Source organism: Cavia porcellus, unplaced genomic scaffold, assembly GCF_034190915.1.
Source record: "Cavia porcellus strain 051 isolate PalLab524CR breed Dunkin Hartley unplaced genomic scaffold, mCavPor4.1 scaffold_1, whole genome shotgun sequence".
Lineage (NCBI taxonomy): Eukaryota > Metazoa > Chordata > Mammalia > Rodentia > Caviidae > Cavia > Cavia porcellus.
The window spans coordinates 160,203,421-160,231,230 of record NW_026947484.1 but is presented as its reverse complement, the minus strand read 5'-3'; the positions used below and the strand labels follow the sequence as shown (position 1 = coordinate 160,231,230).

Sequence of the window (27,810 nt, the reverse complement as noted above, 5' to 3'; positions counted from 1 at the left end):
ACAATTTAAAAACAACTGCGAATCCTAACAGTCCCATTCAGTTTTAAAATGAGCCTCTGATTCTGTCATTTTAAGCTTTCATAAACCTTTCACTTAATGATTGTTAAATCTGTAAATGAATTCTCACTGCTTGAACTTCCTTTGCAGAAAGCGTCTGAAATTAATTTTTAGTTTAACTCTTCTCAGCCTGAGGGTGACATCAAGCAGGCTTGTATGTTTCACGACTCTTAAAAATCTTCCAATTATAAAGTAACTGCCTAAATTTATACCCAAAGCAGCTCAGTTGATTAAAAGATTATCACCACAAACCCTGTTTATTTTGTTGAGTCTAGGAATTACAGCATTTGTTCTTCCTCTCCCACAGGCACAAGAATAACCATCAGCAGCATTAATTAAAATATTAATAAACACAAAAACTGTCAGAAGTTTCTCAGTTATGATGAAAGACAGCATAAAACAGCATGAGATGGCATTAAGTGTGCTTTCTTTGAGTTGTTTATATCAGATTGATAAGCTGGGTCTTTCATCATGTCTTATGAAGGGCACCGTATTGATGTTATGCCTCATCCCAAAAGGCAAAGAATCACAGAGTCTGGTCAGCCGACTGCATAGAAAATGCTTTTCATCTTGTGCCTAAGACACCTTCTACATTGGCTGGAAGAAGGCATGGGCTAAAAAAGACTTCTACAAAATTAATTCCTAATCTTTTACATACCTTGATTTTTCTTAAATAAAATATTTAATTAAACCACATTAAATATACGACACACATCTTGGACTTCTCAGTAGATTGTACTGAATCATTGATCTTTTTCTTGATAGCTCACTGCTCATTAAGAACATACACCATCCTCATTTACTTTGTACTGCATTATAAAAATTTCTCGAGAGATGTTAAACTGTAAGAACATCATCACAGTAATCTGTTCAAGAATCAAATAAGTGATTAGATGCATTACCTCTCACACACAAGAGCCTACGAAATAAATGGCCTCTCTGATATTCTGCTCCAATCCTTGTGTGTCTAGAAGCAATCTTCTAGAAATACTTCTTTAAATTATTATCATTTTAAGAATGTTAGGTCTTTAAGAGTACCTCAGTGCTTGGAAATCTGTCTCTTCATGCTGCTTTTGGCTGAGATTTGAAACTTATCTGATGGCTGAATTCTTCAAGAAACATGAACTGGAATGCTTTATTACTGTATTAGAACTTTCCCTTGAACTTCAGCTGTTTTTAATCAGATACTGACACTGGCTTTGTACTGTCCTTACAGCTGTATTTGCATATTTTGAAAAAGTGGCACATGAGTAATTTCAAGAGAAACTGTATGGAGAGAGAATAAAAGTACTAAAATACAGAATGTATGCCCATTCCCCCAAAACTGCAAAACCTGAAATGCTCTAAAATTCAAAACTTTGCGCTCATGCATGTTGCCACGTGTCACATGTTAAACCCAAAACACAGGTGAAGTAGAACTATTGAATAAAGTTACCTTGAGAATATGCATATAAGATGTATATAAACTATAAATGAATCTCATATTTAGGTGTTGGTACCATCCTGAAACTATTTCACTATGCAAATATTGCAAAATCCAAAAAGATTCAAAATTTGTAGCACTTTTGGCTCCAGTATTTGGATAAGGAATATTTAATTTGCATTATTATTCACCTAGGTGATATAATGAGAAATTTTGATCATTGGGTTGATAATTTTTAGAATGATGAGTAACAAGATGACAACAATGATGGCGAAGGAAAAAAGGACCATGAAAACAGCATTATTTATGGTCTTTAAAAAAGAACATTGTAAAAGAAAAATTCAAGTGCTCTAAACTCAAATTCTCATTTTGTTTGATTCCACCTATTATGACTACAAGGCAAACTAAAATGAATGGAAGAATAAAACAGAATTTCTCTTCTGTCCTGTAAGAAGATCTCATCAGAGATTTCTGCACCATCATCTAGAGTAATGCTTGAAGGCAAGCCAACAAGTTTTCTAGCCACCAGCAAATACAGTCGTGCTATGTGGATTTAAAAGCTCCAGGGGCTTCACCACAGAATGGTGGGACTTATCTAAGTGAAGTTGGTGGATAAAGGGAATTCAGTGTCAGGAAGGAGGGAAGCTGAACCCTAGCATTGGAAAAGTATGTTTGTGGAAATAGTAAATAAAATAACTGAAATTATGTTGAAGAGAATTTGAACATCAACCAGCAAATCTCATAGATCAACCTTCAACACTCTGTTATTCAAAATACTTCCTGATTGTAATAATAATGTATTTTTCAATTTTAATGTGTTTAGGAAATGCTAGTTTGAACAAAGATACGCATATGGGCTTTTTAAAAATTTAATTAAAAGACCTCTGTTTTAGTCCAGTTGTGCTCATGTAACAAAATGCCATAGACTGTAATTTTTAAACAATAAATATTTTTGTCACCACTCTGGGGACCAAGTCTAAGATCGAGGCACCAGCAACCTCTTTGAGTCTGGTAAGGTCCCAGAATCTTTGCATCCAAGACTGACCTTGTTGCTGTGTCCTCACATTGGCAGAAGGGACTGAAGAACAAAAAGCTAGTCTTCTCCAACCCTTTTATAAGGCATTCATCTATTCAGCAGGAAAGAGGATACAAGACTGAATCACTCAAGAGGCTCTGCCTCTTACCACCACCACACTGAGGATTGAATTTCAGTAATGTTAGCTTTGCAGGAATAACGACCTCACTGAGGCCTTAATGTGCTAGAATATTCCAGCCCTAAGAGGAAGATGCAGCCCACGCCCCAGGAATGTGGTCTGGGAGATTCTGCCATTGAACATGTAGCCTGGTTTGGTGGGGCAGCTCAGCGGTAGAAGAAAGAGTCCTGTGTTCCACTCCCAGTACTACACACACACACACACACACCAGGGATGCTGTAGACTCAGTGAAGTTTTTAGGCCTGGAGGGTAGATGTGCATTTAGAAGATCAATATTAATATATTAATTATAAAAGTTAAATGCATTAATGTTTACATATATGTAATAATTACTATTTTTAAATGTAAATATATGTGACAATATATAAAAATGATAAGGTTAAAATTTGTAGCAATTATAAGATACAATTATGGATTAATTTTTATTACTTAATATTACTTAATATATTTACTTAATATTTATTTTCCTCACTTTTCTACAAATTCATTAGATCAAAAATGCCTTGGGTTCATTGGTGTTTCCCATCATATAATCACTATGTAGGGGATAGTAACCATTGGATACTGAGTGGATGGCTGTATTGGGAAGATTCCTGGAAGTACTTAACTGTAGCACATTGTTAAGAGAGCCTCACCTCCAAAGGATAAAGAAAGAAAGAGGAAGTCATAAAATAATTCACAAGGAAAGAAAGAAAATCAGTAAAAAATGAGTGCATAATTAAGGGAATTAATGCACAGCTAATCAAAACAAGAAATCAAGTAGGGAAGCCTAGCGCCTAGTACAGAGTAGGCGCTTCATAAATAGTTCCGAATTCTTTCGACAAGTTGAGCTTTATTTAAATTTGGCAGCTCATTAAGCATGTAAAAACAAAATCAGTAATTGTAGTTTATATTAGGAATCACTCACAGCTTTGGGAAGGCTGTAGATGAGAATTCCTAGGGAGGCTATCTAGGGAGAAAAGAACCATTGATGCTCTTAAATGAAACACTTGTCTAAAGTAATATGCACTTAGAAATATTTTGTTTTGAAGCCCTAAATTGTGTTTATTGTTTTATTTTTATTGTTGGTATTCTGTTTCTGTTTTGTTTGATTTTACTATGCTTGAAGATATGGACAGCTATTTTGAAGACAAGAAGCATTATGGAAACCATTGTTGACTTCCTATTGCCTTGTTTTGAAATCCCATGTTATTTATACTGTCTTGTGTTGGTTGGCTTTATTGTTTTATTTTACTTGGTTTTATTCTCTCTAAAAGAAAAAAAATTTTTAAGAAATATTGAGTAAGTATCTCTTGATAACAGGCACACTGCTTTCCTCCTTGAGCTCTTGTTTTTATTGCCAAAATGATAATATCAGGATTAAAAGATAAGGTTAAAAGTTTTAAGGTGATTTATGTGGACTTATTTGTACAGCATTTTATTTAAGATTTATTTTCAAGGACTTTGGCCCCAGTCATAGTGCAGTGATCGTGGAGAAGACAAATGGGTTTCCTTGTATTGATAGCAAGTTAAATCATGGACGGTAATTTCAGGATTTCAGATATTGTGATGAGATGAAAACACACCCACAGAACTTACGCAGGTTTGAAATGTGATCATTATGACAATCAGAAAATATAGCAGTCTCCTGGACCCCACAGAGAACCCCAGAACCATCAATGTTTGGTCCTGATAAGGGTTTCAAAGACATACTGGAGGTTAAATAGTGATTTTAAAGATATTTCTTGAAGTTGGAGATGGAGAGAGCTTGGCAGATTTCCATAGCCTTGTGGTACTCTTAGGGAGAAGGTTTCCGAGTGAATAAATTAGAAACATTTGTCATTTGGAAAATGGAAGACAGTGCCAACAAAGGAGGAAAGCCAGAATATCTGTCACAAGAAATCTTGGAAAGATTGAACTTTCCCTCATCCCTGTATCTTTCCAGGTATGGGATGTGAGAGGCTGACTTTGCTCTACAATTTTAGAGAATACAAAGAAGTGAAAAGTCAGGTGCTTTGATATGGACGTTCTTTTGTTTGAGTCAATTACTGAGGAAGTAATTCTCAAGTGGTTAAAATTCTCTTTGATTTAAGCTATCAATGGAAGAGAACTTGAAACTCCTGCAATTTCATCGCGGTCATGTCTTGATGGCAAGCCCTGTGGTGAGCTGCCTTAGACTCCGTGTGAAAGTGTTGAAAGGGAAGTAAGTCCCTGACATCCATCGTGACTGTAGCTAAAGAGAAACCCGGGTTCAATTCAAATTGAAAAACATTTGATTCAAGAGAAAAAGGAATCCATACAATACCATGACAAAAAAAAAAAAAATATGTTCTCATCTTTGATTCTGAGGAATGTATTGGAAGGGCCTCAACCAAAAGAAATGCAGTCTTCTTTTCCTCATGCCCTTCAGTCTCTTGGAGAAACTGAAAATCTAAGGATTCCTCTTTGGGTGTACAAGAGGACAGGATAACAGTGGGAATCAGATAGACCCCGTACACGGAGTCTGAAGCCACAGACCTTGGCGTACACAGACAGTGGCAGATCTGTGCTTCCCTGTATCATGCATGTGATTACCTATGCTTTCTTTCCCTTTCTGGACTCTTTCTCTTTTCTACCTCACTGAATTTTCCTCTCTAAATCTTCAAAATATTGTTTTAAATAAGAGAGCAATCTTATTTCCCTCTCTGCTGTTTCCTCAGTCTTTGCATTTGGGTTAAGTATTCTGTGCTTAAATGTTCGGTCAAATGTGTGTGTGCACCCGTGTAAGAGAGACTGGTGATGAATTCACATCTTGGAAAATGTTCACATGCTGACCATCCACATCGTTGCCAGCTAGCCAGAGTCTGCTAATGGAAGAGCTTGAAGGCTTTGGGGTATGAAAGTGTGAAATCTAAGCCCAAGTCTGCTTTGTTCTGTGTGATCTTCACAACCTGGATCGCACTTAATTAGGTTACACACAAATGTGAAAAATAATACTGAATGTTTTGTTTCTTTTGGGTACAAACTGAAATGATAGGACAGGACAAATAGTAATTATTATCTTCTTTAGCTCTTCTATGCATTTTCTTATACAATTATAGTTGAATGTATCTCTTTTGAATCAAATAGTGCGAATGTCACCAGATATATGTGTTGAAGAGGGTAGACATGGTTACTGTCCTCATAGAGCCTTCAAATCTGGTGAACAAGATTGATTTTGAAAAAGGAACTAACATGTGATCAGAGGGAACCCCGGCATCTAGCTGTATGTATATGAACATGAATCATTACTTTGGCAAATGCAGAGAAGTTGTTTTAATTTGAATTTGAAAAATGGCAAAGATAAAGGGTCAGGCACAGTCATGGAGGACCTAGTGAAGGAATGATCATGTAATCTAGGGAACATGAAGGGAACTGTGAATGCAAAGAGCACCCTGAGCTGTGTAAGGACACGTACCTGGCCAGGCAGGGTGGGGTTTGCAAGGGAGGAGACAGGGTAGGACCATAGCACAGTTGCTAAGCCATAACAAAAATTCTAGAATTTGTCTCAGGAGAGGGATTGAGGGAGAAAGGAATTATTGTTGTTTTTACAGAAACAGGATAACATTTGTGTTTTATAAAAATTTCTGTTTTGGGGCTGGGGATTTAGCTCAGCAGCATAAGCGCCTGCCTTGCAAGCAGGCAGTCGTGAGTTCTATCCTTGGTACCGATAAAAAAGGAAAAAGACAAAAAAAAAATTCTGTGTTGTGGAAGAAAGATAGACAAAGACATAGATGTAAAAGATGTTACTAATTTGAACTAAGTTGCCAGGGTGGGACTGCAGAGAAATGGGTTTGATTCAGGAAATGCTTGGGTCATTGATCGTTTTTGATCTTGATGATAGTCAAATGTCAGAAGGAAGGGAGTCGGAGAAGCTCTGTCTTGGGAAAGCAGATGAGTGAGGCGGGGGTTTGCTGATTTGGGGAGCACAGCAAGAAGATGATTGGGGTGGAACAGTGATTGATGACCCTTTCTCAGTGCTTAAAACAGTGATTCTGCATTGTCCGAGTGCACTCCGTATTTTGCAGGTGAGGGCACTGTTGGAAATAAAATAGCCAAGCCCAACCAGCCAGGCAGGTTGCTGCGGAGCCCAAGCCCCTGGCAATAGTGATGTGCCAGGTGTTCCCAGAGCACCACTTCCACTCATAAGCAAGTTACGTTTGTGAAACCCATGAGACCTGAAATGGAAATGACGGCAGAGATAAATCTGAGTTAGAGACAAAAGTTTTAGAGCCACCCACTTACTACTTACGTTAAATGAAGCAAGAGTTGCAAAGTGTGAAAAGTAAGAAGGAAAGTGTCCAATTCAAAGAGCTGTGGGCTACAGAGACTACACTGTGAATCTCACCATGACCAACCGGGTGATGGAAGCAAAAAGCAAAAGCTCTGTGCCAGAAAGAAAGTCAGGGAAGCTGAGGAAGAGAGCATTCCCAAAAGGAGGATGCTGGTCCATGCCTGTGCACAAATGCACCCGCTAATAGGTCTGCGAATCAGGGACTGCACAGATGAAATGGATTATTTAAAACCCCTTCCTTTAAACATGGAAGCTATTTATCACCTTGTTGATTCATCTGTTCATCTATTCTTCCAGTCTATGGCCTCATTGAACTGAAAAAAAAAAAAAAAAATATATATATATATATATATATATATATATATAATTAAGTGTCTATGATTTTTTAATATGAGAAACCTGAAAGGCAAATAAACAGCAACATAAAAGATAGCCAATAGAAACGGGAAGATGGAGCTTTTCCAATGAGAAGGGGACTGAGAGATAGGAGGAGGAGGGAGAGAAGATCAATGGGGCTGTAAAAAAGGATTAAGATGTTTTCTAATGTATGAATATAATCGTTATTTACTGCAAATATGTATTAAAAATTATATGTATATAACATACTCTTACAAATAGAGAAAACAGAAAAGATGACATATACAGCATATAGAAAAGCAATCTATAAATATTTCATACTCAAGAATAGAGAAAACAGAAGAAAGACATCAGCAGATAAGAGAAGTCAACATATTTTTACCAGGCAGAAAAATAAAATGTACTTTATATACTTCTACACTGCAAAGTGATTATTAATTACATTGCAAAGTATCCTTAAAGGATTATGAATTGATTTACTTCACCTAACTCAACAGAATATTAGAGACAGTAAATACTAGACAAGAAACTGAAGAGTTTCTTGGTGCCGAAAGCAGAAAAATGGACTGAAAGTCTCTGTATACAAATGAACATGGGTCCACCTTGGCAGAGCACCAGGATTCTCCCCTGCAGAATGTTCTTTGGCTTGCTGCCAGGTCATCTTGCAGGGAAACAAGCCATGCATATAAAATTTCCAATTCGATTTTTAGAGCCTCATTCTTCAAGTCAGGAAGATAGCCAGGGGTCATCAGATCTTTGAGGGAAAACTTGTATGATAAGAAATGAAGGTGAGGGCCTGGAGATTTAGCTCAGCGGCATAAGCACCTGCCTTGCAAGCAGGCAGTCGTGAGTTCGATCCCTGGTACCGATAAAAATGAAAAAGACAAATAAAAAAAAAAAGAAAGAAAAAGAAATGAAGATGAAAAGAAACAGAAAATGGAACTCAGGAGTGATTCTGGGAGCATGTGGAAAAGACAGAGAAGCCCACAGTTCATATCTTCAGAAAGAAATGAGGATGATGTGCACTCCAAAACCCAAATAGGACATCGTGAAAAAGGAACATCTCAGCAACATCATGTAACTCTTTCACAAGAAATTTGTGCTATTAGATAAAGTGCAATTCAGAGCTGAATTTAAAAGGTGACTTTGAGAAAATCCCCAGAAAGTAGAATAAAACACAAAAGGTATAAAAATTATAAAAGCATAATTATTTGAATTCTAGGCTAAATATAAGCAATTGTTTTGTCATCTAGCTAATAGGAATTACAGAAAAGAAAAAATTAATGAAGCAAATGACAAAGAAATTATCAATTAAATAAGAGAAAGTTTAAAAACAGCTGCAAGATAAGAGCTGCCAGAGTGAAGGAGTCCATTGGTTTTTCAGTACAATAGATTAAAAAGAACACATTGAACGAACCACTTTGCTATGAGTTGCAAGACTGGGACTGAGAGGAGAGAGAGAAAGTCAAGTGCAAAAACATGATTTTGAGTAGGTATAGAACTTGGCTTTTTAAAACTAAAATACACTATATAATACATAAAAAGTGCCTTCAGATATACAAAGGAAAAGTATTTCTGATCTGCCAGTGTGTATACAGCCAAACTTTAAGTTGTTTCTAGATAAAATAATTCCATTCTCCGACATACAGGGGCTCCAAAACTTTTCCATTGATAAGTCTTTTCTCTACAAGTGAATGGGCAGGAAGATGAGCTCTTCCCAAAGGATCCCTGCTTTTCCAGGTCAGAGACCATCATGTTAAGTGAAGTAACTCAGACGTCATACATACCTGTTTCCAGGAATTACTCTTCACTCTTATCCTGTACACTTGTACTTCTTTCCTCTATTGCATCTTCTATTTTCTGAATTCTACGTTTTTTTCTTTCAGCTTTAGCCCTTCAGTTTGGCAGTAGACAGTGCCCATGTATTGTGGTTGGCTGGAATCTGTATCAGTCAGCATTCCTATCCATGGCACACACTGACTGACACCCACAGTGTAAGGAGGGTTAATCTAGCTCACAGTTTCATGCGGTTCAGTCAGTGCTTGACGAGCTCCAAGGAGAAGCATCATGGCAGAAGGGAATGGCAGAGTGAAGTTGTTTGGTTCGTGGTGGCTAGGAAGCAGAGTAGGGGAAAGGAGCCCCAGAGGAAGGGGCTGGGACCAGGTTCACTACCCATACCCAAGGGCCTGTCTACATGACCCACCCAGGGGTTCCTTCCATCTATTTTCTTTTTTATGGGTAACTTTTAAATTTTTAAAAATTTAATTAGTACAAATTTACAGTACATAATGATTACATTCAATGCAAGAAACTGGTACATGTACATAGCCCATTTCAATTCTATTTTTGCCCTTCCCTTTACCTCCTTTTTCTTTTTCCAGGATCAGATTCATTTATTTATCTGATAAGACTTTATAAAGTTAACTATCATACATACAGGCTGAAAATCAGACTAACATATAAAATCCATGACAATTGTACTAGGTGAAGATACTTTCAGGTACATTGTTCCCATTGAATTGCAGTGTCTCTCTTTTTCCTGTTATCTGTCTCTTATTTCCTACTTTAAGTATATACTAAGTTTTCATATAAGAGAACCATGCAAGATTTAAACTTGTATGTCTGAGTTACTTCACTTAACATTATGGTCTCACGGGCTCCCATTTTCCTACAAGTGACTTAAATTTATCTTTCTTCATAGCAGAGTAGTACTCCATTGTGTTATGAATACCACCTTCTCTTTATCCATTCATCTGTTGGTGGATATATAGGCTGTTTCAAACTGTGCTGCTATAAACATGGGAGTATGACCCCAGTATCACTGGGGTATGACATCTTTAATTCTTGGGATGATGCCTAATAGGAAAATAGATGAGTCAAACAGGATTTCTATCTCGAGTTTTTTGATGAATCACCATACTGATTTCCATGGAAGTGTGCTTTTCTGATGCATGGCAGTTCCCAAGCCAGTCAGACAGATACAATGAAGCTTATTCAGCCCTTCATCTATCTGCCTAGCCCATCACTTCTCTTTATTCTCACCGCTTACATCATAAACTAAACTATCCCCACCTGCCTGCAAAGCTCTCAGCACCCATTTAGTAGGTGGCTAACAGACATCACATATTTACTGGGTCCATTAAGGGGAACCCTAATGGGTGCCCGGATCCAAAGTAGGGATTAAGGCAAGGGTTCTAAAATCAAGAATTTCAGGGAAAGTCAGGTGAAACCACAGTTGTGAAATCATGTGATTCAGACTCCTAGAAAGGGGAAATACAGGGGGTTGAAAGACAGAAAATCATGAAGGGAGAAATCATCTTTTTAGTGTTTATAGTTGGTCATCTACGGATTACTGCAAACAAGCAAATGTTAATCAGCGCTTCCTCATCAATCTGTCCCCGGAATAATGGTGGAAGAAGGATGGCTTTGGGCTGAAATCCAACAGTTGTTAAACATATTTACATGGTTGCCTCCAAATTTGACCTAAGTTAATCAATTAAAAAGCAAAAACAAAGTTCTACATAGTCTTTACTAAAATACCACTGATTCCTACTTCACCAATCAATTTATATTCTGAGTAAAACTAAATTACTAGATTAAATACAAGTTTCCAAGAAGTATACATTGAAAGTGAATTTTGTAGTTGGCAAACCACATTGTGTATAATGAATTTAATAGGAGGTAAGACAAAAATCTCTCTCAAGAACTTACCTAAAACCCGGAGAAATACACACCAGTAGGGAGCCAGGTACTCATTCTTCCTGGGGTCACATCAGACACAGTGACCTTTTAATTCCAGTGGGAAGTTGCTTAACACAAATTATCAGCAGCTGACAGTGATCAGCAGGAGGGTCCCAAACAGGTCATTTATTCACTGATGTGTCATGTGCTCATTGTACAGTTGCTAGTCCGTGTCTCCGATGGAGCAGGCACCAACAAAAATACAAGCATGAGCAGTCCGGGAATCTGATAGTGCAGGACAGAATGACATGAAACGTGGTAGATTAAGTATTTAAATTGCTTTGATACAAGTCTGCAAGACTGCATGACATTTGGTCATTCTGACCTAGGAGAATAAGAAAAAGGTGTTAGGGGATCACAGGAGTTTCTATGATCACTACAAGTTGTTCTCTTGCTCCCGAATCTTAAAATTCATAAAGGTAGACTGATTCTGGAATGAATACCATCCACTTCTAAGCAGCAGCTCTAACAGAAGGGCCCATTCAATTCTTCCCTCCCTCTGGAGAGTCTAGGTCAGTTCCTGGAACACAGCCATTACCCAGTATCTGTTTATTGATAGAATGAATCTGGGAGTCAACAAGAGCACCTCACAAGTTTACAGGTGCCACTTGGATTTTTTTTTTTTACAGAAATGAAAGAAACATGTTTGCTAAAAACAAGTGCTGGAAGTTTCTTTTCAACACTGCAATTTGTGTGAAATTTAAAAGCATGTTATAGATCCTTGTTTCAAGTGAGAGCATAGTCAAAAGAATAGAATTGAACTGATCAGGGAATATAGTCCATTCTAATTCTGCCACTCCACAGTATGTGATGTTGCAAAGACTCTAACACTGTCTTTGTTGGTTCAGTTGGGATGAAAGCTAGGTCATATACTTCATTGGGCTTTGTCGGAATTCAGTGGCACAGTATGTATTATATCCTATGTAAGCTGCAAAGCATTTCATTCTAGGATTATAAGATTACACTGAAATTAAATTTTGAAGGTCAAGCTATCATAAGAATGATTAAGCAATCTTGAGGATATGTTTACTGTTGTGATTTTTTTTAACATTCTTTTCTGTCTCTCTCTCCAGTGCAGTGCCTGGAGATGACCACCAAGCGGAAGATCATCGGCCGCCTGGTGCCCTGCCGATGTTTCCGGGGTGAAGAGGAAATCATCTCAGTGTTAGACTATTCCCACTGCAGCCTGCAGCAGGTGCCAAAGGAGGTCTTTAACTTCGAGCGGACATTAGAGGAGCTTTATCTGGATGCCAATCAGATTGAAGAGCTCCCCAAGGTAATTTCTGAGAACATAGAGACACGCTGTCATGAGGATTCCATAATTTCCAGAGACGCCCCAGAATGTCAGTGTTAACTGGGTTGCTGGCAGTCACTGGGGTTGTTATAACTCCCCTCAATGTTCTTGTCAAATTTTAACATGAGTCCATTTGTAATTTCATGTGCTATATTAATAACAAACCAAAGAAAATTATTTTATGGACTACACTTTGTTATTTTAAAGTGACCTCCATAAAAATACATTGCAGTGCTGCGATAAACAGCTTATGCTTAGAAAATAAAGGAAAAATCTGACACTACTCTCAAACTGAAAATCAGTGTGTTGCATGTTACAGTGATGTCGCTTTAATACCTCGTACTATCTGTTTTAAATCTGAGAAATGCTTTTACACAAACACACATGCATGTTCCATTAGCGCTATTATAAAAGTATGTTTTGTTCTTAGGATTTAAGTATGTGATTATTAAAAGTAGCCCTGAATTTATGTGACACATAGCTAATGAAAGTTATAGCGAAGGTTTAAATGATCAAACTTCCCACACATGTACACTGTCCTTGTAACACTGGCAGGAACACCATATCTCCCATCATCCTCTTCTCTGTTACGGAAAGACTGCACGACGAGAGATTAGCGAAAGCACACCAAAGCCACTACAGAAAGGTCCATTCTAAGTCAGTGGATCCTCACAATTACTTATATAAATCCCTTAGTGTAAGTGGTCACCACTTACACTTTTACCTGTGAAGGACTTAAACTGAGAGGACAAGATATCATATAATGTTTTCTTCGCTTTTGCTAAAAAAAATACTAAATATTCAGTAACACAAAAAGAATCTTTGACAATAAGAACTGGAACTTCACTGAGGAAATCTGATATTTCAGTGTGCTGACCGAAATGAAGTACGAGTAATTATTTTCACAAACTATAGTGTTTACATAATGCTTCAGAATTAGGAACTATTTAGTGTGTAATTCAAAAACAACAATATGACTCATTTTTTACACACTGTGGGTATAGTGTCTTACCTTGTCTCCATAGGGCTGTGTCAGATAATTTGCATTAGTGGCAGCACTGACATCAAGAAGCCTAGACTTGAATGGCTGTCTGTCCCAGCAAATAGGAAATCCTGGGGCAAGTCAGGCATCTCATTTGTCCTGGCCTCTGTGGACACAGACATACATGGTGACTTTCACACAGTGGATACTCAGGCTCTTTTTTGCCAGTGCTGGGAAGAGCAACAGAAAAATATGGCATGTACAGTATAACTTGATAGGCAAAACTGTGTAAGGTGAAACAGATCATGACTGTAGTATTTTGTTCTAATTTAGAAAAATAAGTACAGTTATTTTTATCTCAGGTCAGACCAATCTAGTACTGTCACATGAAGTACAGAACATCAAATGAAACTTGAATTTTAGATTACAAAATAGACAATTTTGGAGTACTATTATGTCCCCAAAATAAATGGGATACATTTATACTTTTTTAAAAAGTCCTTTTTTATTTATACGAAATTCAAGTTCAACTGACCATTCTGTATTTTACTTACAAAATCTGGCAAGTTTAGGCCAATATTATCTTACTTCAAATTCTTTTACTTGATCCGTGAAACAGATGTTGTAAGATAAATAGTAAAAACATGCTCAATTAATCAAATGAATGTTTAATATCTGTCTACTATGCTGTATAGTACTTGAGGCTTCAGGGCTATTACAACAGAAATAAATATCAGTCCCTGCTCTTAGGATTTGACAGCTCAATTATGGAGAAAAATTAAAGCATTAAAGACAAGTGTTCAATAATATAGAATCAAAACTAAGGAGCAAAGTGCAGAAGTAGAGTTTCTGTATAGAGAAATGAACTATTCTTGAAAAGGAAAGAAAGGGCTTGACCAAAAATCATTGGTATAAAAATTAAAATATGTATACGGGGAAGAGGAGCAGAGCTGTGGAGTCCGGAGCGCCAGGCATGTTGGTGAGTGCTAGCTACATACAGAAAGCACAGGGAGGATCCCGACTAGGAAGGGTCTTACAGGTCACATCTTATTGTTAGACCTACATTACTGAGGGGACATCAGTGGAGAGTCTTACCCATCGCAGAAAATCAGGAACCTTAAAGTACCCTTGAACCATAAATCTTAAGATATTTTATTTGTTTGGTTAGTTATAACAGTGAATTAGCAATAAATAAAACTGTATGTGGAAGGCCATGTATTTTTCCAATAATATAATTAAGGAGATATCTTTAATTATCTTTTTATTCCTATGCTTTATCTATTTAAGTTGGGTGGGTGTCCAACATTAGGGCTTTCTAAGCAATCCTGGGTAAAAAGGAATTGTCTTGCACCACATATAAAATATATAATACAGTTTGTATGTGTGTGTGTGTGTGTGTGTGTGTGTGTGTGTGTAACAAAAGGTGCTTTTATACATTTTACTTAACATTAAAGTCAAATACTACAGAAAACCAAAGTTTAATAATTAAACAAGAAAGTATATGACTGTGTTTAAATGCCTGTCTATCTTCACATAACGTAGGTTGGAATTCTATTATGGTAATCTCTGAACTTTACCCATTAACATAAATGTGTATAATGTCTGATAAACACGGATTTCCATTCAACTAACTAGGTGGCACAGGAGGCCTAACTTAACACTGTGCCATGTCCTCCCCACACAGCATACCACTTTGCCTGTGCTGGGCAGGCACCGTAAAATACAGTCATGAAAAACTACCATGAAAAAGAACATAGTAATGTTAACAGTTGTGACCTTGTGGTCACTCACCTTCAAGGCAGCAGGTTGACCTCAGGTATGTGACACTGAGGCATGGGAGTGATAGTAACTGGTTATTTTTGTGCACTTGGAAATTAAAAAAACAAAATAATTGTATATCAGTTTTGATATATGTCACAAGCAATAGAAAACCTAATTCAAACTGAATCATAAGAGAAATAGGATGGATTCAGAATTGATCTTGTGTAGTATTTTCCTTCTTCTGAGGCTGGCTTCTTTCATTGTATCAAAATGGATGCACCAGGGCTAAAGTTCATATTCTCAGATACCAGAAAGAGAAATGTCTACCCCCTGGAAACTCTAAGAAGGAAAAAGTGTCTTCCCTCAGTTAAATGACCTCAGATCTCATTGGTCAGAACAGTATCATGAATGTATTGCTGATTCACTCACACTGTATTTGATTATAAACAAACTACTATGTTGGCAAGTCGGCAGCACTACAGAGAAAGGGGTACAAAGACCTTTGTTGAGATTAACACAATGTACACTACCAACAAACAATTACAAAATAATTGTTGTAGGAGGAAATTTTGCTCTTATCAGTGATTATGTATGTATGATGTTTTTAGAGACTTGTACCAAAAAGTGACTTGAGGACTTAAATCAAAAAACATTAAACATTTTGCCTGCCACCTTACATTATTGTTTTATTTGTACATTTCTTGGATTCCTCTGTGTGCTAATCAGTCTTTTCAACCTGATTAAGAGATTCATGGAAATTAATCCACCACATGTGCTGTTGGATTGGCAGATGTAGGTCACTGGAGGTGTCATTTTAGGGGACAAGTCTGCTTCTGGTGCTCTTTGTCTTGGCTCTATTCCTTAGCTCAGAAGTGAGCAGCTTTGCTATTGCATGTTCTTCTGCCATGATGTTCATGTCTTGCAGCCAACCAAATACACACTGAGGCCTGAGTCACATTAAACTCTTTTCTTTTAAATTGCAGATATTGGGTGTTTTCTCCCAGCTATGCAAAAGCTTGCCAATATGCATAAAATTGGAACCAGAGATATAGGGCCATTGCTGTGACTATGCATGGTCATTATTCAGAAGCCCTTGGAACTAGTTTCTAGGAGAGTTTGTAAATTTTGTTGATTGAAGGATTCATGGGCGATGCTGGTCAGAGTTGAAAAGAGCAGAATACTGATAAGAATGTGGATAGTGAAGGCCAGGCTCATGGGGTTCCATTGAAAGGAATATTTGAAAATGGAGTAGAGACCACACAAGGCACATGTTGACAAAGGCTTTGTCTGTGTTTTGTTCATGCCCTTAGACTTTCTGTGAGGTGGGATTTAACAGAGAGAGAATAATTAATCTAATGGAAGAAATTTCAACACTATTAAATGCTGAGGGTATGCATTGGATACTGATGGCTACTTATTAGTAGACTTATGATGAGAATTAATGAAAACATAACAGAAAAATTTGAAAATTTAAATTTTAGTACACCACAAAAAGAATAACATTGGATTCAAAGAAGGCAGAGTTACTGAAGAATTTAGGAACAGTAGAAAGAAACACAGTACTTTGCACAGAGTGAAAAAGAACAATCCCTTAAGGGCATCTCAAGAATCAGCAAACCCCCACCTTTTGCAGGGTTGAAAATGCAAGATACAAAAATTTCATTTGACAAGTGAGCCCCTAGGTCCCACTTTGAGAAGGGCTGTCTAAATTGTGCTAGAATTCATTGCTAAGCCATCCAGGCACTCAAAAACCACTGAGACCATTGCCTGAGAAAGCCTGGCACTGTTTAAGCTGATGGTAGACTTGACATCATCCACAGGTTGCTGGTTTTCCACTTACACATAATGCAAGAATTATGGGTCATGAAGTCCTCCTCCCAGATTCCAAGGCCTAGGCATCCATGCTTCACTGAGGGGTGAGTGCATGAAATGGAGAGTGAATTCAGAAGTGAGATCTCAGGATGCTGAATATGCCAAGAAAGTGGAATGTCTGCCCAGGAAAACTGCAGACACTGACAAGGGGCGGCCCAAGAAAAAGGCCATGTTGGCCACAACCATCAAGTCTAGCAAAGATAGGAGCTCCCAGACCCTCTGGAACTCATGATTTGCCACCATGTGTTTCAATGCTAAAATGGAATCATAGGATTTAATGTTGGCCCTACTAGGTTGTGGTCTTGTTTTGATCTGATTCCTTTCTATCTTCCTATTCCATTTTTTTCAGGGGAATATTAAGATTGCAGCATTATATATTAGGAATATGTAACTTGATTTTTAATTTTATAAGGCAGGAGGCAATGATGGTGAATCCATTAGAGCTTTCAATGTTAATAGACAGCTGGCTGCAGCACACATGCCCTAGGTTCATAGCCACTGTTATAGGGTCTCATAAAGTAAGAGTTCACCTTAAGTCTCAAGAGAGACTTTGTGTTGGCCTTCTGAACAGTGTTGGAACAACACTGGAGCAAAGGTTGAGACTTTGGAGAGGGAAATATGCATTTTAAGCTGTCAATAGGGAAGCTTTATTATGTTAGATTGAACTATGATACTGTGTTTATTTGGAGATATAGTGTGGTTTAAGCAGGTACAATTAGATATCATTTTGACAAAGGGTAAATTTTCCAATTAATCTTGTTAACTTGACTGAATAAAAGACACATGAAGAAGTAACTGGACTGCTGAGGCACTGCACTAACCAGTGGCTGAATTCAGCAGGGTTCACAGCTGGCTGTGCTATTTGGAGACAGCCCCATTTGGAGGAGGTGGTCCCTGAGACCATGCCTCTGAAGGGTTCTGTTGTAGGCAGGGGTTGTGCAGAGAACAATTAGAATTAGGACATGGAGTTTATATTATTTATATAATGGTCACCGGGACTTAACACAAGAAAATGCAGGAAATCTATTCGCAACACCAAAGATGTAGAATATTTACTCAAGGGCCTAAATCCCACAGCAGTGTCCCACACAAGTACAGATGAAAACCCAGAGCTCATGACAGTGGCTCCCATGAGTTCAACTGGAAGTCCAGAGCCCACAAGAAGGACTCATGCCAGTCTCTTTTATGGATCTGTGCCAGGAAGGCCCAAAGGTCAATGGTGGAAACCAGAAAGTCCATGCCAGTGGGGTGAAGGAGCTGTGCTGGTGGGATGAGGGTTCTGCGCTGGAGTGGAGAAGTCACACTCACTACAAGACCAGGGCTGTCCTGAAAGGCACCACAGCCATTCTCAGCAACACAGAGCCCCCCAACTCCTCCAGTGACGAACACAGTCTGGTACGTGCCAGGAAGCCAGTGTGACGAGCTCATCCTGGAGACCAAGCAGCACACGTCTTCCCTTCTGGAGCCAGAAAGCAATGCTCGGTGTGAGGACCACAGTGTCTCCAGGAGAACCAGCAGCTCAAACAGCAACTCATAGGAGAACCCACAATGCCTCCATGCAGCAATGCATTAATGCCTCAATGCCTTAATGCCCTCTTTCTCCTTCTCCACCTATTTATGCCAGTAACTTTCCTCAGGTGAGGCATCTTCGCTCAGTGCCATGCCGATGTAATCCAGCTGGCATTAAGTTGACCACCAGTTCTTAATCCATAACAGGTTTATTTCATGCTGCTGCTCTTCCCTTCTGATCTGCTTCCCAGTTGCCATGGAGTGAGCAGCTTTGTTCTTCTACACCCTTCCACGAGGATATTCCTGCCTTGGATCCAAACAACCATGGACTGAAATCTCTGAAACCATGAGCCAAATTGATCTTCTTCCTTTGTGGGTGACAGGAGTTTTGTCCTAACAACTAGGAAGCTGAAAAATACACTCTGATGTTGCTATGATTATGATTTCAGGGTGCTTGAATAATAAAATTGTTGCTTTTTTATATTATGTTATCAAAAATTATGTTTTATAAACATTGTTTATTTTTTGTTTTTTGGTAGTTTATGCTGAGAATATTCTAACTGTCGTGAAATCTAATATAAAATGTTATAGCAGAGAACAAAAAGTCACAGTTAACTGCATCAGCAAAAATAAGTCAAGAGTGTTATAAAAGATGCAAATTAGATTTGAAAAAACAGGCAGTATTTATATTCAGAATGCTTTAACCTATGTTAATTTTCTATAATAAAATGTAAAACTATAAAATAGCATAACTTTTTCTCAGCTTATTCTACTTATTAAGTGATAATATCACTCATTGTTTCGAGTTAGGACAAATCTGTATTATATATGAAGCAATGTCAGAGAACAAAAATGAGAAAAACAAAAAACTAGAGAAATTTCTTAAAACTGCACATTTTTTTAAAAAATGTAAATAATTTGGTAAAGTCAACATGTAAACAATCTTACAATACACAAGGAGAAAATTTAGGAGATTAGGCTAGTTTAATCATAATTAAAAGAGAGAGGGATCTAAATTTAAAGCATCACACTTTTTTTTTTATCATTTTCATTTTTATCAGTACTGGGGATCAACTCACGACCGCCTGCTTGCAAGGCAGGCGCTTATGCCACTGAGCTAAACCCCCAGCTCCTAAAAGCATCACACTTTGAAAGTTTTACCCATTTTGGAGTTTATAATCTATTCCAAAAAATATTTTAAAGGCTAAAAACTTAAGTTTGGGGACCAGGCAAAGCTGGGATTGGATTGTAGCACTTCCATTTGGTTGGGAAGATATTCATTTGCTAGGAAGCTTAGTTTAATTATTAGCAAAATTGGAAAAAATAGCACCATCTTATGAATGGAAAAAGAGTGAAAGCAGAAAGGGTGGAAGCATAGGATGCGGGGAATAAGGAAAAGAGGATGGAAGAAAGAGCAAGAGATGGAAGGAGGGAGGGAAGGAAGGGAGGAAAGAAAAAGAGGAAGGAAGGTAGATAAAAAGAAAAAGAAAGAAAGATACCTGAAGGGAGGGGGTAGAGTGAAGGAAGTCAAACCAATCTGAAAAAAAGAAAAGATAGAAGCAAAAAGAAAGGTAGATGAAAGGAAAGAGAAAAAGTAGATGAGAATAAGCATAAGAGAAGAAAGAAGAAAAATACTTTTCCCTGAGTAGGATAATGCACGTGTAATACTTGGTAGTACAAAAATATGCCACACCTGCCGTTTGTTATTCTCCTTTCATAGCTGAAGTGACATTTTCATGTTAATTACCCTGAGTCAAACAAAAGAAAGACATGTAGCATCACGGTATAGTTCTGGAAATTGCCTATTGAACAAAAATATGCCATGACTTCATTTGTCTCCAAAAGCTACAGTGATAATTTCTAGGGAAAAAAACCTCTTGCTCTTAACAGGTGATGGGTTTTTTAATCATAAAAAGCTGTCCTAGCGCATCTTGACAACATCAGTGCCTCCACAGATAACTGCCTTGGTTCTCAGAATCACAATATTGCGTCATTTTTAGTGAATATAGACTTAGAGATTCTTAATTTAATACTCAATTATTGATAAATAAGCCACCGGTAGAAAAGTTCATTTCAAACTAAAAGTTTCAGCTCAAAAGTGAATTTGTATTTTGAGTTGTGCAAACACACCACTACGACTTGTCTAGAGGTTACCTGGTTTAACCCAGCAATCATGGGGACACCTGTAGAGAGAGAAACAGAGATAAAACAGGGGCTAGACCTACTAGTGCAAGCCTGTAATCCCAGAACTCTTGGAGATGGATACAGAAGGATTTTAAGTTGGATCCCAACCTCACAATTTTGTAACTTAGTGAGATACTGTCTCAAAATTAAAAAGTTCAATTTCACTGGGAGAAAAATTGAGAAATGTTGTTATGTTCATGAGGCCAAGAGGCTCCTTGCGTGAGAGGAATGTAACATCTCAATTAATTTTGATCTAGGTTTCTACAATTTGCAAAAATCTCTTTGCTGTAATGAACAGAAGGAAAGGAGACAGTGATATTGCATAGCATATTCAAAGCTAATTCTGAGTATTTCCAACCTGCCTAGACATTTCAGAGTCTACGGTCTTGTGCATTCCACATGTGGAAACCTCCAACTCACTGTTTTCTGTATCAGTAAGCTAAGGTTCTAGCTTCCTGCCAGAGTACCATAAGAACAATGTAGACACAAAACTATATCCTTAGAGATGTAGAAAAATAATATAGATACTTGAAAACAGCAGGAAAAACAGGGAAGCAGATTTGGAATAAGCTATCTGTACTCTTAGGTCTTGCTCATTCTCGGGAGGCACATCAGTGGGATCTTCATTTAAGGTGAATTTTGCCTCTAGTTGACCCACTACTACATCCTCATCATTGGGCTTCCAGAGTCTGGCAAAATGTAGCCATTGACACTTCCTCTCCTTTGCTAAATAAGCATTTGAAAATTTTCATATATGGTATTTATTACTTACTATAAAAGTAATGTTTTAATCAATAAATGTGGAAATCATTTATAAACAAAGAACAAATGGTTTCCTTTCCAGGGAAAGATAGAACTAATTAACACATTCTCTGCTTTTCTTTTTAAAGTAGAAGATTTCTTATACATACAAGCTACATACCATCAAATTCCTTTGTGTATAATTCAGTGATGTACTATTTACAGAATTACACAGACATCACCACTAATTCTGGAACAATGTGAAACCTGCCTCCACCAGCCCGTACCTATTATTAGCAGTCATTCTGTGCTTCTTGCTTCTTCTAACCCGTTACCCTCTTTCTTGTGGGTTTGCCTCGTCCAGAAGCATCCTGTAAATAGAATCAGAGCATGGAGTTTTTAGGGACAGACTTGTTGTCAAGCTTTGTACCTGTTGTACAGGTACAGATGTGACCACTTCATTCCTTTTTATTGACAGATAACAATATTCTACACAGAGATACCACAGGTGCTCTGCATATAGGATGAATATTTAAATTTTAGAAAATTATTACAGTAAAAGACACATTGCTGTCAACCCCCCTCAAACACTTCCTCCTGCCTCAACCACATTTATTCTACCATGTTTGCCATTTTCTGAAGCAGTTCTGGAGTCCTCTTTCTGAAAGTCTCTCCCAAGTGTGAATCAAAAAATGGGTAGATGTTTTGCAATGACCTGGCTCTGTCACTGTCCCAAGAAATAGCAAAACTTCTCACTACCTTCAGAAAATGAGTGAACAGCAAAATGGGCCTGAGTTGTCCAGCAGCTAGCAGGTAGAAGAAAGCTCCAAAGCCCAGCAAAGGGGCTCGGGCAGCTGTGTGGGGCTGGTAAGGCTGAGCCTCTCTGTCAGTGCCACCAACCTTCGTCCTCCCCTGGTCCTCTCTCTCTTGGGGGTTCCTTTTCTCCATAGCTGGTATCTTCTTCCCTGTGAGTCTCCATTCAAGCATCTCTTGAGAGGACTTTCTCCTTTGCGCTCTGTAAAACAGCAATACCCACGATCACACATTCACTGCAGCAAAATTTTGGGCCTGATCATTACCCTTTTGATATCATGTATAATCTGGTTGTGTTAACTAATAGGTGTTAAGACATTGCCCGTATACTTTGTCATCACTGGCAAACAGCACAGGTACCCCCAGTGAGGCCTTTCACTGTGGCCAGATGTATACACACAGGACACAGACTATAAAATTTTCTCATTTAATAGTTTCCGGGGCTTTTCAAAAATGTCAGCAGTTGGGGTGAAATAGTCTAATTTTCATGGGTTCTCTGTCATACCCTTCCTACTAGAGGGCATTGTTCCATTCTTCATTGCCTCAAACTCTGTGTGCTTTATGCATGTGAGTTAGAACTGTCACAGATTTTCTCAGATAATGGAAAGAGTTGTCTGAGTTCCAGCATCACAGGGAAGAGGCCATGGGACCTGCTTTCACATGCGTCAATGGAGAGGAGCGTTCAGTCCTCTAAAAGTCTACCAAGCTCCATGTTTGATTCATGAGTTTGTCCTTCTTTGTCAACAGTCAAAAATCATTAGGAGTAGAAGGCAGCGCTCTGACAAGCAGAGTGCCTGTAGTGAATAGCTGCTTCCACAGAAGCCCCGAAGTACAAGGTAGAATTTCTACAGAGAAAGGACCTACTGTTAACACAAGTTCTGCCACTAATTAGCCAGGGAACTCCAAACAGGGAAACTCCTTGGAGCCCCAGCCCCTTACCTGGAGCAGATGGTGCCAATTTGTTCTTGTCATCTCCTAGGATCATGACAAAGATTAAATAATGCAGAGTATGTGAGAGCCCTTTAAAAGTAGTCTGTAACACTTGAGTCAAGACAAATGGCTTACATTAATGTTAAGGGAGGTTAGGAGTTTACGTAGCTTCTTTAATGGCACACATGACACTGCAGAAATTTTAATCGGTTAACTAACTATGAATTTACTATTTCAGATGGATTTATAATTGTGTCACTTGGGCTTTTAGGCCACAAAAACCAACTGACCGTTTAAAGGAAGGGTGAGCATTCATTGGCTCATAAAATTAATTGAAGCTTATAGAATGCTACATGGAAAAGGGGAGGAATGAAGAGAGCAGGTCATAATTCAGAGCTGCGTTATATGGTGGTGTTCATGTGAAGATGACCACTTCTAAAGGCCCCCTGTGACCACAGTGTGGGCTTAAGATTCAACTTCTAGACAGATCACCAAGTAATATCCAGGGAGGACTCCATTAAAAGGAAGGTCAGGATTCTGATGAAACAAGAGGAATGTTACCAGGCATGCAAAACCAGGAGCCCTTCAATATGTAGATGCCACAGAGTTTTTCACTGGTTCTTCTTTTCATTCACAACTCTTCTACTTAAGATGTATTAGTCTGAAATCACGCTTCTCTCATAGCTTTCAATAAAACCTGAGTCCAAAACACTCACTTATTCTGTAAGCTCTAATATAACCAAAGGGGCCCCAGAAAGAACATTTTAGGATGACAGATTCTGAGATGCTAATTCATAGTTGTGATTGTAGGTTATTAAAACTTGATCATTGATTGTCTTATTTTCCTCATAAGAAGCTCACTTTTCAAGTAAAGGAAACTGCTCATATTACTATAGTTGTTGATCAGAAATTGTTAGGATCAAGAAATAGGACATGATTTCTTTTATATGATATAAATTTACAAATGCAGAACAGAACTGCTGGAACTTCTAATCTGTTCCTTTGATCCTTAGGTCTGTTTATTGGCCAGTCCTATACTGATTTTATCATAGTAGCTTTGAGATGAATACACACTTCTCAGATGAGGAAATACAAATGGCAAATAAATATATGAAAAAGTGTTCAACAACACTGAGATTCCATCTCCAGAAAGAATGGCTATCATCAAGAAATTAACCAATAACAAATGCTAGCATGATTTGGGGGAAAAAGGAACCCTTCTCCACTGTTGGTAGGAGTGTAGACTGATGCAACCACTATGGAGATTCATCAGAAAACTGGAATTGGAAGTCCCAATTCTATCCAGCTACTTACCATCTATTTTCTCAGATGATTTGAAAACAGCATACAACAGCTATATATGTGCACTTATGTTTATATAGCACAATTTGTAGTAGCTGAATCCTGAAAATAACCCAAATGCCCATCAACTGCAGGATGGGTAAAAAAAGATATGATGTTTTTAATACAGTAGTGTACTACTCAGCTATAATGAAGGATAAACTTGAGACTTTTATAGGGAAACAGACGCAACATGAGACCATACTCATAAGTGAAATAAACAGACTCACATGTATAAACATTGTAGTTTCCCTACTGTAAAAACTGAAAGAGTTAGGTATACTCAAATATTTCAAGGAAAGAGACACTATGGTAACTACTGTTATGTCGGGTTATCTTGTGGTGAAACACTATGTTGCTTAAATTGTTCTGTTCTGACCTGTGTTGTTATGTCCTCTTTTATCTTAATCTCCTTTTTTATTTTATTTTTTTATTTTTTTTTTTTGTCTTTTTCATTTTTATCGGTACCAGGGATCAAACTCATGACCGCCTGCTTGCAAGGCAGGTGCTTATGCCGCTGAGCTAAATCCCCAGCCCCTAATCTCCTTTTTTAAAATAGAAAAAAACTGAAAGAGTGAATAAGATCCAAATGTACCGTAGCTATTGTGAAAGTGAAAGGGGCAGAAACTGCTCAAAAGGAAAGAGCAACTGGAATGAGAGGAAAGAGAAAAGAAAAAAGGAAAAGATGCACACAATTAGATAACTATGGTTCTAATCTCTGTTCATCAAAGAGGACAGTTTGTTTTTTCATTGATCATTTTTTTCATGTCTATATCTTGTAATATGTACAACTACTTTGAAGGTAACAGTGCACTATATTAACCATTGTTAATCTCTTACTTCGTTTTTGAAATTCTGTATCATTGTTTTGATGTTTTTTAAGATAAAAGAAAAATGATAAAATTAAAAACTCAAAATTTTCTATACCTAGAATGAAATATTCTCATGTATATTCATAAGTACTCTGTAAATAATCAAAGTTTGACTTTTATTTCTTGCCCAGAGCATAATTTTCCAAATCTGTTATTTATTGCAGTTATTTTGGCATTCAAGTGAAGTTATTTTTGTTCAACAAATAAATAATGTAGGTGGACTTTTGAGATTTATTGAAAAACAGACGAAGGACATTGGCAAAAGTGTAGTTTTTGTGTGGAAAATATTAAGTAACCTTTTCTTACTTAGGTTTGTATTTTTCCTTAAATCTTTTGCTATTAACAAAGGTTATCACATTAGCAACTCTTAATAGGGTATAACAGTGAGTAACTAGGACCTTTCTAGTAATCTGGTCTTACATGAACTCTTTTGTGATCTTTTAACTGCAGACTTCATCTTGCTTTCTTTTATTTCTAACCTTTACCCAAAGCAAATCTCATTAAAACCTGATTAAACAACCCATTTGCTGATTTTTCCAACGGACTTTTTGAGAACGATATGAAACCCTCTACATTTCAGGCAAGATATTTGATTAGATTTGTCCCTTCATTCCACAAACATCCCTTGTGTACCTTGTGTGAGAACACCGTTGTAGGTGCCAGCAGTGCGTTACTACATCCAGGCAAAACCAACGAATTCCCACTCTCACAGAATCTACCTTGCTGCAGAAGGACAAGGCAAATAAACAACTTTAGAGGAAGAGATAGGCAATCGCCAGTGCCATGCTGATGATAAAGCAGGGGAGTTTCTGGGGGCTGCTGTAGGTCAAAGGACGTTATGTGTACCTTGCTGGGTGACCGTGCATGTTATGTTCAGAATCACAGGAAAGAGCCGCCCGAGCAAGGCTTGAGGAAGGACACTGTAGTCAGAGGAACAATGTAAGCGGCAGTGAGCGTGCCATTCTCAGAGACTGGAAGCAGAAGCGCGTGGGAGGGCGAGACAAAGGTGGTACAGGCAGTAGGAGGGGATGGGCGTGCTGACTCACGGGAGTTCAGGTAAGCCAGGGAGAGCCTTCAGATTTTATTCTAAGCGACCTCTAAGGATTTTAAGAAAAACAATGAGATGAAATGACTGCAGTTTTTAGAAGTACTTCTTTGGCTGTGGTGGGAGTTGATGATGATGTCAAGGGTAAAGGCGAAGGTGTCAGGGACCACTGCGGCTATTAAAGTGAGAGGCCAGCTGGCTTCAGCACCATCACCGGTAGTGAAGAAGCAAGAGATGCTTCTGGTGTGCTTTTAGGTAAAACAAGGACTTTGCTAATGGGGAGAGTTTGGGAGAGAGGAGATTAGGACTCGGAGAAAGATTTAGCAAGAATCGTGATTGACAGAAGAGGAAAAGAAGGAGGAAGGGTTGAGGATGTAAGAGGGAAGCGTGTGCTGGAGCCAGGGCAAAATAGGAAGTGTTTCAAAAAGAGGTGGAAGAAGTGTGAACTGAGAGATGACCTGGGATGCTTAGATATCAGAACAGAGGACATTGCATTTGCTTGGTGGAAATGCAGCTGAAGTGGGCAGAAGAGACAAGAATGCATGCAGACATCACTTAAGAGGTTTTGCTGTGAAGAAAAGATTTTGAAGTCAAGATATTCCAGTGGCATTGCAGCTTTGTGTCAGTGACATTGAACCACGTTTGTATTCACCTAAGGATAAATGAGAGGATAGAAACTGCATTCAGGAAATTGATGGAATAATTGGAAGAACCCTAGTTGGATTGCAAAAGGACATTGGATTTACTGACTCCCCGAGGGGTTGCCTTTGAGAGAAACAGACCCATGCCATCCATTGTCATGAGTGAGGAAATAGAAGTTATGGGTGCAGGTAGCAAGCAGTGTCAGGACTTGGGGTTGCGACAGACATAGGAAATTGGTTTAAATGATAAATGTGTGAAAAAAAAATGCTGCAATTGGTGAGCCCAAAGGATGGGAAGTAGCAGTCTTACAGTAAGCTGAACAGTGGGATATGTGGGGTGTATGAAGTTTAGGGTCATAGAGGAATATCGCTTAGAGGAGGAATTGAGCCTTTTAATTGTATCAATTAGCCATATTGGGCAAAGTCTCTCCTTACAGTGGGGAATAGTTGAGAAGCAGATATAAAAGTAAGTTCTAAAGTCCCAGAAGAAACTGAAAACAGGTAAAAGAGAGAGATGAGAAATGCAGCAAGTATTTCTTGTTCATCTGCTGTGTGATGGGAACTTCTGTAGTTCTTTTGTCCTCAGAGTGGCCCCAGGAGGATTTATCATCCACATTTTAAGTCTACACACTTAAAGAATGAGCAAAGGTTATAGAACTGGGAAATGGCACAATCCTTGCAATACAAATTTCAGTTTATAGTACAAGTACCATGCCTCCGTTTTACTGATCTTCAGATTGGT

General features: G+C 38.1%; 1 protein-coding gene across 12 annotated transcripts in view; it reads left to right on the top strand.

The window, feature by feature from the left end:
* Lrrc7 (leucine rich repeat containing 7) overlaps nt 1-27,810 on the top strand; it is a 486,713-nt gene that overhangs the window by 178,124 nt on the left and 280,779 nt on the right. For all 12 annotated transcript variants that reach the window (XM_063258479.1, XM_063258496.1, XM_063258477.1 and 9 more), the window contains one exon: nt 12,157-12,359. In XM_063258479.1, the coding sequence (XP_063114549.1) occupies nt 12,157-12,359 (203 nt within the window). The remainder of the gene's footprint in view (nt 1-12,156; nt 12,360-27,810) is intronic.